The 18544-nt window shown below is 41.1% G+C and overlaps 1 protein-coding gene across 2 annotated transcripts in view; it reads left to right on the forward strand.

Moving 5' to 3' along the window:
- The window catches only part of LOC106612116 (PH and SEC7 domain-containing protein 2), a 59837-nt gene that overhangs the window by 38689 nt on the left and 2604 nt on the right, over positions 1–18544 (forward strand). For both annotated transcript variants that reach the window (XM_045724117.2, XM_082956039.1), the window contains 11 exons: positions 3199–3387; positions 4682–4762; positions 5220–5377; positions 8444–8502; positions 9208–9297; positions 9450–9493; positions 9641–9834; positions 10031–10101; positions 10296–10453; positions 11272–11416; positions 11629–11772. In XM_045724117.2, the coding sequence (XP_045580073.2) occupies positions 3199–3387; positions 4682–4762; positions 5220–5377; positions 8444–8502; positions 9208–9297; positions 9450–9493; positions 9641–9834; positions 10031–10101; positions 10296–10453; positions 11272–11416; positions 11629–11772 (1333 nt within the window). The remainder of the gene's footprint in view (positions 1–3198; positions 3388–4681; positions 4763–5219; positions 5378–8443; positions 8503–9207; positions 9298–9449; positions 9494–9640; positions 9835–10030; positions 10102–10295; positions 10454–11271; positions 11417–11628; positions 11773–18544) is intronic.

Genomic DNA, 18544 nt, shown 5'->3' on the forward strand with positions numbered 1-18544 from the left:
AGCATGGATTTGCCACTAATCAGTTTAATAACACTATCATGAAAAATGTGGCTACTTGAAGTATAATTGCCATACGTTTGAGAATAGCTAATTGACTATGCCGTATAAAAAAACGTTACAATTAATTATCTGTATGGTTCGAACTTTGGTCAGTTTATAATGGGTTTGTAACGCGGATCAATACATTTGAACCATCTCTGTTGACCTTGCTACATATTGCTCACTCTCATGGGAGACTGACAACAACGTTGTTCAACATGCCCCTAGGATTTAACAAGCTGCTTTGTTTCCTTTAAAAAAAAGTGACTATAATTTCTATGCCTTTATCAGTTATTGTCACGGCAGTATATTGTAGTGTCACGCAGTATACTGTAGTGTCACGGCAGTATACTGTATTGTCACGGCAGTATACTGTAGTGTCACGGCAGTATACTGTAGTGTCACGGCAGTATACTGTAGTGTCACGCAGTATACTGTAGTGTCACGGCAGTATACTGTAGTGTCACGGCAGTATAATATATTGTCACGGCAGTATACTGTAGTGTCACGGCAGTATACTATATTGTCACGGCAGTATACTGTAGTGTCACGGCAGTATACTATATTGTCACGGCAGTATACTGTAGTGTCACGGCAGTATACTGTAGTGTCACGCAGTATACTGTAGTGTCACGGCAGTATACTGTATTGTCACGGCAGTATACTGTAGTGTCACGGCAGTATACTGTAGTGTCACGGCAGTATACTGTATTGTCACGGCAGTATACTGTAGTGTCACGGCAGTATACTGTAGTGTCACGGCAGTATACTGTATTGTCACGGCAGTATACTGTAGTGTCACGGCAGTATACTGTAGTGTCACGGCAGTATACTGTAGTGTCACGGCAGTATACTGTATTGTCATGGCAGTATACTGTAGTGTCACGGCAGTATACTGTAGTGCAGCATCAGTGAATGCTGTGTTATTTTAGAAGTGTTGGGGTTTGAATAACAGAATGAGACTGATGGGGCAGTAGGTTATGAATGATCCAGTGGTGTATTAGACTGGTGTTGTGTTTGATCACTTAATGCTGAGTCCTTGGTATTATTCCATCAAGACATTGCACAGAGGATGCCAGTGATTGCACGTACAGCTACAAGCCTCAGTTATGAAACACACAGACACACACACAGACCTACTCATAAATAACATGCACACTCACCCCTTTTTCTAACACACACACACACACACACACACACACACACACACACACACACACACACACACACACACACACACACACACACACACACACACACACACTTAGACAGACAGACAGACAGACAGACAGACAGACAGACAGACAGACAGACAGACAGACAGACAGACAGACAGACAGACAGACAGACAGACAGACAGACAGACAGACAGACAGACAGACAGACAGACAGACAGACAGACAGACAGAAACACAGTCAGAAACACAGACAGAAACACAGACAGAAACACACAGAGACAGAAACACACACAGACACAGCCCTCATGCCCTTCACCCGACACACCCTTGCTGGCCTAGGCACAGCACAACTGGGAGAGAGAGATTACCATGTGAGTCACAGACATGCTGTCTCATGCTCTAAGTATGGGCTCACACACACACACACACACACACACACACACCGATTCACTTTTAAATTAGCTTACTATTCAGGGGAAATCTACTCATGACTTCTCAAATGCATAATAGTTACAATGAAAGGTACATGGAACTGTACGGTTCACTCCAAGATAAAGATCAAGGGTCAAAATCCATATTGAATGCCAGTGGCTGTGAGTCAGTGTCTTTGTTCTAAATGGCCCTGGTCAAAAGTACTATAGGGAATAGGGTTCAATTTAGGACTGTGTGTTGTGCATTTGATGGACATTGTATGTCTTCACTGGGGCCCCCTGGATTGCCATGACTCCCAGGCTGGCACGAGTTGTTCATTATTCAGTAGATTGCCAATTTTTTTGTGAACAGAAATGTGGTTAGGATTAGGCATGGTGGCCAACGTGGAGAGAACTCTAGGGAAATGCATCTGTAAGATATGAAGATAAAAAAACACATTTGTTTGTTGTAGCCTAGGGGCAGGTTTGGACATCTTTTGGCGAAAGTGTGAGGCTTGTGCTCATTGCATGCTGTTGCCTAGTTGAGGGTTGTGGGTAATTGTGATGTAGGCGACATCAAACTGGGAAGGGCAGTAATTGCACATGCATATGAAAGATAATGATGAATAGAATGCAGGGAGGGCAATTATTTTGTTGATAGCTCCTCGTTTGTCTTAAGCTGGATGAATAAGAGTACATCTTCCTTGTACAGAGGGAGGTATGAGTACCTATTCTGCAGGCACGTTGTAGCCTGCAGTGAGGATTGTGGGTAATTGTGATGTAGGAGACATCAACCTGGGAGGGGTAGTAATTGCGCCTGTCATCTCTCCTCCTAGGACACCGGGTTCCGCCGCCCGTTGTATCCACGGCAACCAACACATTGCCGTGCGAAGGCGTATTGAATGTAGGAATGAATGAAATCGCTCTAATTAGATTATGCAGAACAATCCGGATCATTTATAGAGAGAATGTTGACAATGTCAAAGAGACACATAAAATGATAGGGTCGACCAGCACACCTGGTCTGGTATTGAGGCCTTTGACGTTTGTTTTTACTACTATTTCAGTACTATTTGTTTAGGATGTTTTATGTGTTTTTGGTTAGAGGGATAGAGAGATATAAGGACTCTGTCTCAGATATTCTATCTTTATGTGTCTTCAGGGGATTTTTATTATTGAATCAGGGTTATATGAGAAAAGTAGTATCTAATTTGCCATGTAACTTTCATGTTGATAGAATATCACACATTCGTATATTTATTATCGTATCTATTTGTTTATTCTTGTCTAATGAAATGGACAGGTTTTTCTTTAGAGGACATTATGTTTATAGCTCCCATATATCATCATAACATTCTATATTTTCATCTTCGTGACTGCCCGTCAGTGGTCCTGCTAGGGCACTGTTCTGTAAGGCAGGTAGGTGCCATACTGTCAGCTCACTAAGGCTGTCAGTCAGTGTGTGTGTTGTGTTCTCAACAATGCCAACCTCACATGTTGCAAGGTCCACAGTTATCAAGTGGAGAGTGTCTGTCCTAATCTCTGAATGTCCCTGTGTGTGTCCTCCTCAGTGATACCAACGTCACTGACGTGCTCTCGGACTCGGAGCTGAGCGGTCTGGAGCAGCTGGAGAGAGGCAGCACGGACACCCTGGCCAACGGTTGCCGTGCCGAATGTAACGCCGCCAAACGCCTTGCCAAGCGCCTGTTTTACCTGGAGGGCTTCAAACGCTGCGATGTGGCACGCCACCTGGGAAAGAAGTGGGGTTTCAGGCATACACACACACACACACACAAGACCACACACACACACACACACACACACACACACACACACACACACACACACACACACACACACACACACACACACACAAGACCACACACAAGACCACACACACACACACACACACACACACACACACACACACACACACACACACACACACACACACACACACACACACACACAAGACCACACACACACACATAAACACACATACACACACACACACACACACACACAAAACCACACACACACACACACATAAACACACACACACACACACACACACATACACACACCTACACACACACACACAAGACCACACACACACACACACACACACACACACACACACACACACACACACACACACACACACACACACACACACAAGATCACACACACACAAGACCGAACACACACAAGACCAAACACACACAACACCAAACACACACTATACCACACACACACACACACACACACACACACACACACACACACACACACACACACACACACACACACACACACACACACACCACACACAAGACCACACACAAGACCACACACACACACACACACACACACACACACACACACACACACACACACACACACACACACACACACACAAGACCACACACACACACATAAACACACATACACACACACACACACACACACACAAAACCACACACACACACACACATAAACACACACACACACACACACACATACACACACCTACACACACACAAGACCACACACACACACACACACACACACACACACACACACACAAGATCACACACACACAAGACCGAACACACACAAGACCAAACACACACAACACCAAACACACACTATACCCACACACACACACACACACACACACACACACACACACACACACACACACACACACACACACACACATGACCACACACACAAGACCAAACACACACAAGACCAAACACACACATGACCACACACACAAGATCAAACACACACAAGACTACACACACACACACAGTCATTCAGTTAGTCACTGATACACATTCATGTCTCACAGTGTTTATATTGTATTTTGTATCATCTTGAACTTCATATCGATCTTTCTTTTTGTCTCTCTCTCGCTCTCTCTCTCGCTCTCTCTCTCTCTCTCTCTCTCTTTCTCTCTCTCTTTCTATTGCTCCCCGTCACCTCCCTTCTCTTTCCCCCTCTCTCGCTCTCCTCCCCCCATCCCTTCTCTGTCTGTCCATCATGCAGTAATGAGTTCAGCCAGCTGGTGGCGTCAGAGTACCTCAGCTTCTTTGACTTCTCTGGTCTGTCATTGGACAAGGCCCTGAGGTAAGCCCAGTCAGCACTATTCTCATAGCACTGCTCACAACACATTAGCCTAACACTGATTTCTCTGAGTATAGAGCTGTAGTGGGTCTCTATTTTGCTATAAAGTCAACTGTCTCCTCCTGGAATACAGTATGCCATGATTTGGGACTGTCTTGAGTGCATGTATTAAACCACAGCATGCCGATATCCAGAGTAAATTAACATGTTTGTATTGGGAGTGGTGAACCACACTTACACTGAGTTTACACTGAATGAATGTGCACTGCATTGTATTGTACTAATCTACTTTAGCCTCACTCATACGACGCCGTTATCGATTTCAAAAATAAATGTGAGGAAGCCTAGAAATGGAGACTGTAGCTTATGGCCTATATCACTGTACGGACAGATACACTCTGCATTCTAGCCTGAAAACAATACTGCCTTCTCACTCGTTGGTCTTTGACCTAATTCTCAGGAACTTCCTGAAAGCCTTTCCTCTGATGGGGGAGACCCAGGAGAGAGAAAGGATCCTGGTCCACTTCTCTAAGAGGTTCTGTGTCTGCAACCCCACAGCCCTCGCCCCCGAAGGAAAGGACATATCCGAACGGAATGATAATGATGAAGAAGATGATGGTGATGATGATTATAATTAGGGTGTTGGGGAGGCTTGGGAAGACTATGATGAGGATGAAGACTGTCTTGGACATTCTAAACAGGGACATTCAAAGTCAATCTTTTATGAATCATTCTTTATTATCAGCGCACTGGAGAGGTTCCAACCAACTCAATGCACCAAGTACACATGTCGATCAGGAGCTCTCCCGGGGCAGTCCTGTTAGTTAGTTCTCTTATATACTGCAGACAAGTTATATTTGCATGATATAGCTTATTCATCATTCATAATGAATTCATCATTAACGTTTGCTTCATTCATGTGACCGACCAATACTGGTTCATGCCAATACCTCACGAGACTTGTTTCTAAACTGAGACCTTGAGACTGAGATATCTTTTGTTCTCAAAACAAGGTCTGGGCATACTGCCAAATTGCAGATACTGATAGTGAGGATTCGTTCAATCAATCACTTGCATGAACACAGAAACTGGTTGTTAGAAAAGCACAAACATAACATTTTCATTCACAAGAAGAATAACAGCTTTGTTACCTTGAATGAAAAACCAGTGCCGGGTCTTGCCACTAAGCGACATAAGAGTACGCTTATGGACTCATGGCCGCTAGGGGGCCCCGATCCCCTTTCCTTTTTTTAGGAAGTCAGAATAGTAAAACACACAAGGTGCAATTTAAACATTTGGTAGTGCATAAGCAGTTTTTTTCTCGTTATCTCAGTCACTGACAGTCACTCAATTATCCTATGTCAGTTTTATAGATTACTAGGTAAGTTAGTCTAGCCAGCTATCTAAACCTTGTAGTAATCATTGCCGAATTACTGACAGGGTATGCAAGGCACGGGGCCCTGACTTCCAGGGGGTCCCAATTAACTTTGTTGGTCACGCTCACTCAGATAGCATATTAACATGGCATACAGTGCCTTCAGAGGTATTCACACCCCTTTACTTTTTCCACATTTTGTTGTGTTACAAAGTGGGATTAAAATGGATCTATACAAAATAATCTGTAATTTCAAAGTGGAAGACAAATTCTAAAATTTGTAACAAAAAAAGATAAAAAATAAAACGCTAATATATCTTGATTAGATAAGTATTCAACCCCCTGAGTCAATACATGTTGGCATCACCTTTGGCAGTGATTACAGCTGTGAGTCTTTCTGGGTAAGTCTCTAAGAGATTTGCACACCTTGATTGTACATTATTTGCAAATGATAATTTTTTTAATTCTTCAAGCTCTGCCAAGTTGGATGTTGATCATTGCTAGACAGCCATTTACAATTCTTTCTCAGATTTCCAAGCCAATTTATGTAAAAATTGTAACTAGGACATTCAATGTCGTCTTGGTAAGCAACTCCAGTGTATATTTGGCCTTGTATTTTTGGTTATTGTCCTGCTGAAAGGTGCATTTTCCTGTTAGAACGCAGACTGAACCAGGTTTTCCTCTAGGATTTTGCCTGTGCTTCCCTCTATTCTGTTTCTTTTTATCATAACAAAAACCCTAGTCATTGCTGATGACAAGCATACCCATAACATGATGTAGCCACCACCATGCTTGAAAATATGAAGAGTGGTACTCAGTGATGTGTTGTGTTAGATTTGCCCCCAAACATAACGCTTTGTATTCAGGACAAAAAGTAGATTTCTTTGCCACATTCTTTGTAGTTTTACTTTAGTGCCTTGTTGCAAACAGGATGCATTTTTTTGAATATTTTTATTCTGTACAGGCTTCCTTCTTGTCACTCTGTCAATTAGGTTAGTATTGTGGAGTAACTACAATGTTGTTGATCCATCCTCAGTTTTCCCCTATCACTGCTATTAACCTCTAACTATTTTAAAGTCACCATTGGCCTCATGGTGAAATCCCTGAAATACCCTGTTTCCTTCTTCTCTGGCAACTTAGTTAGGAAGGACGCCTGAATCTTATTTGTGACTGAATGTTATTTGTTTATTGATACATCATCTAAAGTGTAATTAATAACTTCACCATACTCAAATCGATATTCAGTGTCTGCTTTTTAAAAATTGTATTTACCCATCTACCAATAGGTGTGAGGCATTGGAAACCCCCTTGTCTTTGTGGTTGAATCTGTGTTTGAAATTCACTGCTCGACTGAGGGACCTTACAAATAATTGTATGTGTGAGGTACAGAGTCATTCAAAAATAGTCATTAAAAAATCATGTTAAACACAATTATTGCGCACAGAGTGAGTCCATGCAATTTATTATGTGACTTTTTAAGAAAAGTTTTACTCCTGAACTTGTTTAGGCTTGCCATAACAAAGGGGTTGAATACTTATTCACTCAAGACATTTCAACTTTTAATTTTTAATTAATTAGCATTTTTTTCCCCGAAAACATAATTCCACTTTGACAAAAAAATCTCAATTTAATATATTTGAAATTCAGGCTGTAACACAACAAAATGTGGAAAAAGTTAAGGGGTGTGAATACTTTTTGAAGGCATTGTAAGTCATGGCAAAATGTGTGGAATTGCTGGAAATTAGCTATGAAACTGAAAAAGATTCTCTCCATCCCATGGCAAAATGTGTAGAATGGCAGGAAATTCGCTTTAGAACTGCAAAGTTTTAGTTCCGCCCCATGGCAAAGTGAGCAGAATCGCATTAAATGAGTTTACAACTACAAAATGTTCTCTCTGCCCCATGGGAAAATGTGTAGAATTGCTGGAAATTAGCTATACATTTGAAAAAGTTTCTCACCATCCCATGGGAAAATGTGTAGAATTGTCAAAATTGTGCTTTAAAACTGCAATGATTTCTCTATGCCCCATGGCAAAATGTGTAGAATTGCAGGACATTAACAATAGAGCTGCTCATTTTTCTCTTCGTCATCAAGAGGTAGGCCACTAAAAGGTTTTGCCCGTGAGGTGGAGCTGCCCCCAACCAGATTCTCCCAAAAAAACATTAAAAAAAACATGACATTTCTTACATTCACATTTTGAATGGCATATTATAAAGTATTATGCCAGGTATTGTTGAGACTTCAAAATATAAGATAGTCACTCATGACATTTAGATAACATTCAAAAACATGTTCTCTTCTTCCAACAGACGGAGCCCATACGTTAACCTGCGCCCTAATGCTGCTCAACACTGATCTACATGGACACGTATGTACAGCTCTGTTATCAAACCTATGTTGATGTGCTGCATCAACATAGCTCCTCTCTCTCTCTCTCTCTCTCTCTCTCTCTCTCTCTCTCTCTCTCTTGTCTCTCTCTCTCTCTCTCTCTCTCTCTCTTCTGTCTGTCTCTCTCTCTCTCTCCTCTCTCTCTCTCTCTCTCTCTCTCTCTTCTGTCCTACTTTTTTTGCCTATTTCTGTCTCCTGCCTCCTCTTTCTGTCTCCTGCCTCCTCTTTCTGTCTCCTGCCTCCTGTATCTGTCTCCTTCTGCCTCCTAATTCTGTCTCCTACTACCAAATACCACAGTTTACTAACTCTTAGCCAGTGTTACTTTAACATGCGCTCTCACAATCTCTCCCTCTCTCCTTCCTTTCTTCTCCTCTCCTCTCCTCTCATTCCCTCTATCCTCCTGCATTCTGTCTGTCCTCTGTGTGACCTCTGTGTAACCTCTGGTTGTCCTGCTCCGTAGGTGGTAAGTGGTTTTTAGCACTAACCTCTTCTGTGTCTCTCCATGCACAGTATACAGTATATCTGTGGCTGTAATGTAACCAATCAACACATAGTGCATGATGATGAGAATAGCTAGTGCCCTAACTGCACAGCACTGACACCTAGTGGTCAATATTTCAAAGGTTTCTCAACAGATACAGTATTTAGCTTTAATTCTCTGTGTGGTTTTGTTTCTCTTGTCCAGAACATTGGGAAGAAGATGTCTTGCCAGCAGTTCATCAGTAATCTGGATAGCCTAAATGACGGCAAAGACTTCCCTAAAGACCTATTAAAGGTGTGTTAATCAATGCTAGGACAATATTGCTAATGTAATATTTGGTCAGATTCCAAAGTTGAAATTAATCTGAAGTTCATTCAGTACAATGAGGTGTAATGTGAGTTTTCTCTCCCACCATTTTGATTTCTTCACTTCCTCTTCCTGTTTAGGTGCTGTATAATTCAATAAAGAACGAGAAGCTTGAATGGGCAATGTGAGTATCCATTCTCAGGTGTGTGTGTGTGTGTGTGTGTGTGTGTGTGTGTGTGTGTGTGTGTGTGTGTGTGTGTGTGTGTGTGTGTGTGTGTGTGCACGTGCGTGTGTGTGTCCTATGTTATATCTGATTTCTGCTGTATTGCAGTGAGGAAGAGGAGTTCAGGAAGAGTCTATCAGAGCTGGTGGAGGAGCAGTGCGAGGGAGGGGGGAAGAGGGGGGTTGCCAGGGTAACGGATGGCAATAACCCTTTCATCGCCATCCCCATCCTACTCAACGCTGTCACCTATAAACATGGTGTCCTGACCCGCAAAAGCCATGCAGACATGGACGGCAAACGCAGTGAGGACACACACAAACACACACAACCACACACACATAATCACACACATGAGATTTCTTAAAGCGTGAGTCTTCAGTTATTGGGATTTAAACAATGTCAGAAATAACGGGTGTCTCTCTCTCTCTCTTCTCTCTCTCTCTCTCTCTCTCTCTCTCTCTCTCTCTCTCTCTCTCTTCTCTCTCTCTCTCTCTCTAGCCCCACGAGGACGGCGAGGCTGGAAGAAGTTCTATGCGGTTCTAAAGGGGATGATCCTTTATCTCCAGAAGGTACCAGATACCTCTCCGTTACCATAGAAACAGACTTCTACCACTGCAGTAGTGGTGACAAGGGGATGCAGCAGTGGTAGCTCAGCTGCATGTGTGTGTGACTCTCTCTGTCCCCCCCCCCCACACACACACACACACACACAGTAGTAGGAGCTCTCTGACGATGTTATATTTGTGTCTCCCCCTGTTGACAGGATGAGTATAAGGCTGATGCAGAGCTGTGTGAGGGGGACCTGAAGAACGCTGTGCGTATCCACCATGCGTTAGCCACCCGCGCTACAGACTACAGCAAGAGACCCAACGTCCTCAAACTAAAGACCTCTGACTGGAGAGTGTTCCTGCTGCAGGCACCGTAGGTCCTCTGCTACTCTGGCCTGTAGGGGAGACCTGTTCTCTCTCTCTGACTGGAGAGTGTTCCTGTTGTAGGTCCTCTGCTACTCTGGCCTGTAGGGGAGACCTGTTCTCTCTCTCTGACTGGAGAGTGTTCCTGCTGCAGGCACCGTAGGTCCTCTGCTACTCTGGCCTGTAGGGGAGACCTGTTCTCTCTCTCTGACTGGAGAGTGTTCCTGCTGTAGGTCCTCTGCTACTCTGGCCTGTAGGGGAGGCCTGTTCTCTCTCTCTGACTGGAGAGTGTTCCTGCTGCAGGCACCATAGGTCCTCTGCTACTCTGGCCTGTAGGGGAGGCCTGATCATGTGAACCAGCTTTGTGTCCGCTAATGCACATTGTTATTTTGTCACACAATGATAACTGACTTTCATGATGTACAGAAATGTGGCGTTATTATTAGCCGAATATTATTAACATTATTAGCCAAATATTATTTTGTCACAAATTGTGGCATACTCTCTCTCATATTACAATAATAATAATGTATGCTATTTAGCTGATACTTTTTTCCTAAAATGAATTACAGTCATGCATGCACACATTTTACATATGGGTGGTCCCAGGAATCGAACCCACTATCCTGGCACTAAAAGTGTCCTGCTCTACCAACTGAGCTCACACAGACATGTCTATCTTTCCCCCCTGTCTCTCTCTCTCTCTCGCTCGCTCGCTCTCCCTCTCTCTCGCTCGCTCTCCCTCTCTCTCCCGCTCTCTCCTTCTCTCGATTCCTTCCTCTCTCCCTCTCCCTCTCCCTCTCCCTCTCCCTCTCTCTCTCTCTGTAGGAGTGAGGAGGAGATGATGTCATGGATATTTCGTATTAACCTGGTAGCAGCTCTGTTCTCCGCCCCGGCCTTTCCTGCTGCCATCGGCTCCATGAAGACGTTCTGTAGACCTCTACTGCCCTCCTCTTCTACCCGGCTAAACCAGGTACACACGCAAACACACACACACATACACATTAACTTATGTGTGTGTGTTCAATCAATCACATACATTGACAATGCAAGCACACACTCTCTCACACACATTTGGTACACACACAGCCACAAATATAGCGTAGTTTGATAGTGCACCCTAGATTGATTGTGGTATTTGATTGGCTGTTACTGCTGGTTAATGGGTTGCTGTGATTGGTGCAGGAGGAGCAGCTGCAGTTTCATGAGGGGAAGCTGAAGCAGATGAGTATGGAGGTGGAGGAACACAGGAAGAGTCCGCCCTCGCCTTCTCCCAAGAGCAGAGAGTGGGAGGAGTACCGAATCAAAGAGCACTACCTCATATATGAGGTAAGAGACACAGCAGACAGGTAGGCAGGCAGGTAGGCAGGCAGGCAGGCAGGCAGGCAGCCAGGAAGATAGATAGATAGATAGATAGATAGATAGATAGATAGATAGATAGATAGATAGATAGATAGATAGATAGATAGATAGATAGATAGATAGATAGATAGATAGATAGATAGATAGATAGATAGATAGATAGATAGATAGATAGATAGATAGATAGATAGATAGATAGATAGATAGATAGATAGATAGATAGATAGATAGATAGATAGATAGATAGATATTGGCCTACATCATTTTGCACAATGTGTGTAGTTTGTCTTAAAGGAGAAATATTGCATCTCTTTCTTTCTTTCTCTCTCTTTTAGGGGGGTAGATCAGCTTTAATATTGCAAATAGATTGTGGCTTCTATCAATGGGGCTCCCGAGTGGAACAGTGGTCTAAGGCACTGCATCTCAGTGCCAAAGGCGTCACTACAGACCCTGGTTTAATTCCAGGCTGTATCACAACCGGCTGTGATTGGGAGTCCCATAGGGCAGCGCACAATTGGCCCAGCGTCGTCCGAATTAGGGTTTGGCCGGGTTAGGCCGTCATTGTAAATAAGAATGTGTTCTTAACTGACTTACCTAGTTAAATAAAGGTTAAGTAAGATAAATACAAATACAAATGTAATTGTCCGCATCATTTCCAATCCCCATATATATATATATATACAGCACCAGTCAAACGTTTGGACACACCTACTCAATCCAGGTTTTTCTTTACTTTTACTATTTTCTACATTGTATAGGAATAGTGAAGACATCAAAACTATGAAATAACACATATGGACTCATGTAGTAACCTGTCACGTCCTGACCAGTAAAGGGGTCATTTGTCATTGTAGTATGGTCAGGGCGTGGCAGGGGGTGTTGTTTTTGTGTGTTTTGGGGTTGGTTTGTTTAGAGGGGATTTGTTCTAGTTTTCATTTTCTAGGTTTGTTTTTATGTGTGGCCGAGTATGGTTTCCAATCAGAGGCAGGTGTCTTTCGTTGTCTCTGATTGGAAGCCATACTTAGGCAGCCCTTTTTTCCTTTGGGTTGATGGGTGGTTGTTTTCTGTATAGCCCTGTGCCTTACGGGACTGTTTGGTCGTTTGTTTATTTTGTTTGAGTGTTCTCTCGAAATAAAGTAAGAAGATGAGCACTTTACCCGCTGTGCCTTGGTCTGTCCCTTACGACACCTTTGACAGAACCAAAAAAGTGTTAAACAAATCAAAATATATTTTAGATTTTAGATTGTTCAAAGTAACCACCCTTTGCCTTGTTGACAGCTTTGCACACTCTAGGCATTATCTCAACCAGCTTCATGAGGTTGTCACCTGGAATGCATTTCAATTAACAGGTGTGCCTTGTTAATTTGTGGAATTTATTTCCTTCTTAATTTGTTTGAGCCAATCAGTTGTGTTGTGACAAGGTTGGGTTGGTAAACAGAAGATAGCTCTATTTGGTAAAAGATCAAGTCCATATTATGGAAAGAACAGCTCAAATAACAGTCCATCATTACTTTAAGACATGAAGGTCAGTCAATATGGAATATTTCAAGAACTTTGAAAGTTTCTTCAAGTGCAGTCGCAAAAACCATCAAGCGCTATGATGAAACTGACTCTCATAAGGACCGACACAGGAAAGGAAGACCCAGAGTTACCCCTGCTGCAGAGGTTAAGTTCATCAGAGTTACCAGTCTCAGAAATTGCAGCCCAAATGAATGCTTCACAGAGTTCAAGTAACAGACACATCTCAACATCAACTGTTCAGAGGAGACTGCGTGAATCAGGCCTTCATGGTCGAATTGCTGCAAAGAAACCACTACTAAAGGACACCAATAAGAAGAGACTTGCTTGGGCCAAGAAACAAGAGCAATGGACTTTAGACCGTTGGAAATATGTCCTTTGGTCTGATGCGTCCAAATTTGAGATTTTTGGTTCCAACCGCCATGTCTTTGTGAGACTCAGAGTTGGTGAACGGATGATCTCCACATGTGTGGTTCCCACCGTGAAGCATGGAGGAGGAGATGTGATGGTGTGTGGGTGCTTTGCTGGTGACACTGTCTGTGATTTGTTTAGAACTCAAGGCCCTCTTAACCAGCATGGCTACCACAGCATTTTGTAGCAATACGCCATCCCATCTGGGGGCGGCAGGTAACCTAGTGGTTAGAGCGTTGGACTTGTAACCGAAAGGTTGCAAGATCACAATCCCCGAGCTGACAAGGTAAAACAAAAACTGTCGCTCTGCCCATGAATAAGGCAGTTAACCCACTGTTCCTAGGCTGTCATTGAAAATAAGAATTTGTTCTTAACTGACTTGCCTAGTTAAATAAAAAATAAAATAAAATCTGGTTTGTGCTTCGTGGGACTATCATTTGTTTCAACAGGACAATGACCCAACACACCTACAGGCTGTGTGAGGGCTATTTGACCAAGAAGGAGAGTGATGGAGTGCTGCATCAGATGACCTGGCCTCCACAATCACCTGACCTCAACCCAATTGAGATGGTATGGGATGAGTTGGACCGCAGAGTGAAGGAAAAGCAGCCAACAAGTGTTCAGCATATGTGGGAACTCCTTCAAGACTGTTGGAAAAGCATTCCAGGTGAAGCTGTTTGAGAGAATGCCAAGAGTGCAAAGCTGTCATCAAGGCAAAGGGTGTCTACTTAGAAGAATCCAAAATATAAAATATATTTGAATTTGTTTAAAAATAATTGTGTTATTTCAGTACATGATTCCATATGTGTTATTTCATAGTTTTGATGTCTTCACTATTATTCTACAATGTAGAAAATAGTAAAAATAAAGAAAAACCCTTGAATGAGTAGGTATGTCTAAACATTTGACTGGTACTGTGTATATTTATATTTTTTCATATATTTTCCTTCATTATTTTCCCCTAAACCTACCACCCCTCCCCTAATTGGAGTAAACTAATGGATAACAACACTTAGGCTTCTACATAATATAGTCCCATCCTTCAGCTAACCTCAACCCTTCCCATTTACTGTATCTCTGAAGGCCATCCAGTTCTGATTTCTATTTGCCATATATTTTTCAAATTTGCTGTGATGTTTCACAAAAGTTCCCCGACCTTTCTATTCTCATAGTTTCTACAGATTGTAAGTTATAGATAAACATTTTTGCTAAAAGTATTACTGTATTATAGATCGATTCACTTTGACTTTTCAAATCACCCAGCAGTGCTATTTGCAGAGTTAGATCCAGGTGTAACGATTGTCGTGTGTGGAGGACCAAGACGCAACAGGGAAGTGTATACTCATCTTCTTTTTTTAATATTGAAGAAGGTGAAACAAAATGAAACGCGTATACAATTACCAGAAACGACACTAACAGTTCTGTCAGGTGACAAGCACAAAACAGAATACAACTACCCACAATCCACAATACAAACACACCCCTAATTATAGGACCTTCAATCAGAGGCAATCTCAGCAAAATCTACAGAGCTGGGATGGTTGTATCCTCCATACATATAACATTCTATTGGTTGCAAGAATTTTGTATAATCATTTAAATAGAAACATTTTAAGTTTTCAATCCGCCGTCGTTTTGTGTATGAGCTCATAAACCATGTGCCATGAAATCGGTACATCGAAAATCTCTTCCCAAATATTTTGCAGTCTATATGGCATAGCTGTCAATTTTTTGGACCTTAAATGAAACTGGTATACTTTTTCATCACTATTTTTTTAACCAATTTTGGTCTTTAATGCAGGGCCGACAGACATGTTCCTTACTTTTCTCCCCCTTCCACTTGCCTCTTCCATTTTTTCAGTAATGTTGCAGTTAGTTTGGTTGTAATTTTGGGTAGAGCAGACGTTTCCATATATTTTTGTTAGCTGCATGTGTGACCTAACTCCACCAGTCCTATTTATGATATAATTTACAAAGATGATACCCTTTTTAAGCATTTTTTCCCCAAATAATGTTTTTTTTGATCAATTAGTATATTTGAGTTTAACCACAATATTTGTTGTATTATTTGTTATGTCTTTTCTGGTGGATTAAACTGAAATTGCAACTAACTTTCTATGGCTTGTAAAAATAGCAATATTTTAGAGATGATTTCATTTTCAAATAACCGAAAGTGAGATGTTCTAATCTAAATAAAGAGAAAAGGGCCATTCTTACTAATCTGATAGAGAACCAGTTTGGATTTAAGAATAACTTTTATATGACTGAAGCCTTTAGTGAGAGGTCTAATGCTTTATGATTTAATAATTTCTGCCCTCCGAATTCATATTCATCATATAAATAAGCCCTTTTAATTTTGTCTGGCTTGCCGTTCGAAATTAAATGGAATATTTTTTGCTCATATAATTTAAAAAGCAGGTCGCTAGGTGTAGACAAGACCATAAGCAAATAAGTATACTGGGACGAAAGAGTTAATCAGGTTGATTTTTCTACAAATATACAGGTATTTTCCTTTCCATGGTAGCAAGATCTTATCTATTGCTAACTTTCTATTATAATGTATTGTAGAGAGATAATTCCTTTCTTTCGGGATATGAATACTGAGTATGTCCACATCCCCGTCAGACCATTTTATTGGTAAACTACACGGTAATGTAAAAGTTTAAATGTTGTGATACAATATATAGTACACTTATCATAATTAGATTTTAATCCAGAGAGGTTAGAAAAAGTATCTAGATCCTCAATGAGGCTGTGGAGGGAATCTAGTTGTGGATTTAAAGCCCTGTTTTTAAACCCTGGATTTCTATTACTTGATATTATTGTTAGATCTGATTTTAATAGCTAATATTTCTATGGCCATAATGAATAGATATGCCGGTAGCGGGCAAGCTTGTTTTACTCCTCTTGGCAGTTTAATACTTTCAGAGATGTCGCCATTATTTACTATTTTACACCTAGGGTTACTATACATAACCTTAACCCATGTTATAAGAGATTCTCCCAAATTGAAATATTCCAGGAATTTATAAATTTACATTTACATTTACATTTAAGTCATTTAGCAGACGCTCTTATCCAGAGCGACTTACAAATTTAAATGAATCAAATGAGTCATACTTTATCAAAAGCCTTTTCAAAGTCAGCTATGAATACCAGGCCTGGTTTCCCAGATGTTTCATAGTAATTCTATTGTTTTCAGTACTTGTCTTATATTATCTCCAATGTATCGTCCATGTAAAAAACCTGTCTGATTAGGATGAATTATATCCGACAATGCCTTTTTAATTCTATGCGCTAAGCATTTTGCCAGAATTTTTGCATCACAACCTTGAAGTGTAAGGGGCCTCCAATTAAATAGACTGGATCTTTATAGGTACCACTTGGGTCCTGTTTCAGTATTAATGAAATGAGACCTTTTTGTTAAGTATCTGATAATCTACCATTTTTATAGGAGTGGTTAAAACATGCTAATAACGTTCCTATATGCCATCCAGCCCTGATGTTTTCCTGGCTTTAATTGCATCAAGAAGTTCCTCCTCTTTAATTTGGCCTTCACATGAGTCTTTCTGTACAATTAATTTTGGTTAGTGGAGATGCAGGAGACAAAAACGAAAACACGTGCTTAAAGTACTTTGCTTCCTATTTCAAAATATAGTTTGGTGAATCATGAGTGACTCCATCATTTGTAAGAAGTTCCAGGAAATCATTTTTGGTAGCATTTCTGTTGGAGATTAAAAAATAATTTGGTGCTTTTTTTCCACATATTCCATCCAGTTGGATTTCTTTTTATAATATATTACACTGGATCTTCCATGACTAAGTTCCTCCATTTCTTTCCCCTCTAACTTATTTTGAGCCTCCATGGCACAGTTTTTATTGCTATCTAACTGTACTGTTAGTCCTTCAATTTCCTTTGTTAATATGGACTCTTTTGACCTAAATTGCTTTTGTTTTAAAGATGAGTATTGAATTGCATGGCCTCTAAAGGCACATTTAAAAGTGTCCCATACAATAAGGGCATCTGCTGTACCTATGTTATATCGGAAAAAGTCAGTTATAAATTATTCTGTCCTAGTTAACAACAAGTTATCATCCAATAGGCTTTGATTACATTTCCAATATCCTCTCCCACAGGGAAATTCTTTAAGAGTAATGTATATGACAATTATCTGATGGTCCTACCACATTCTGTCCCCTATCAACACTTTTTAAACTTTTGGTCCCAGTGAGAATGACATAAGAAAGTAGTCAAAACGCCAAGCTTGATTGAGCCTCCGCCATGTATATCTCACTAGGTCAGGATATTTAAGCCTCCATATATCCACTAATTCCAATATATCCATGACATTCATGATTTCCTTAAGTACATGAGGGTGATTGTTTGGAGTGTGATTTCCTTTAGGGTCCATTGAGGTATTTAAAATGTATTATAATCTCCCACCATAATAATAGTCTTCTATTGCTTGTAGCTTGATAAATTATTCTATGTATTTTCAAAGAAGCGTGGATCATCATTATTTGGACCGTATAGTATATTAATGAGCTAAATCTGTTTATGGTCCAATAACCATTTTTAAATAGTCCATCTACCTTGCGGATCAGTTTGGAGAATTTGCACATTCGGATCAAAATTATTGTTAATTAATATCATCGTTCTCTCTCTCTCTCTCTCTCTCTCTCTCTCTCTCTCTGTGTAACTGTTTCTCTGTGCGTAGGTCTGGGTAAATCTCAAATAGATGTGCTGTTGTTGTGTTATAGTTGTGACAGAATCACAATATCAATGTCCTATATTCCCTTTCTCTGTGTT

This window comes from Salmo salar, chromosome 09 (genome assembly GCF_965601325.2).
Source record: "Salmo salar chromosome 09, fSalSal1, whole genome shotgun sequence".
NCBI lineage: Eukaryota > Metazoa > Chordata > Actinopteri > Salmoniformes > Salmonidae > Salmo > Salmo salar.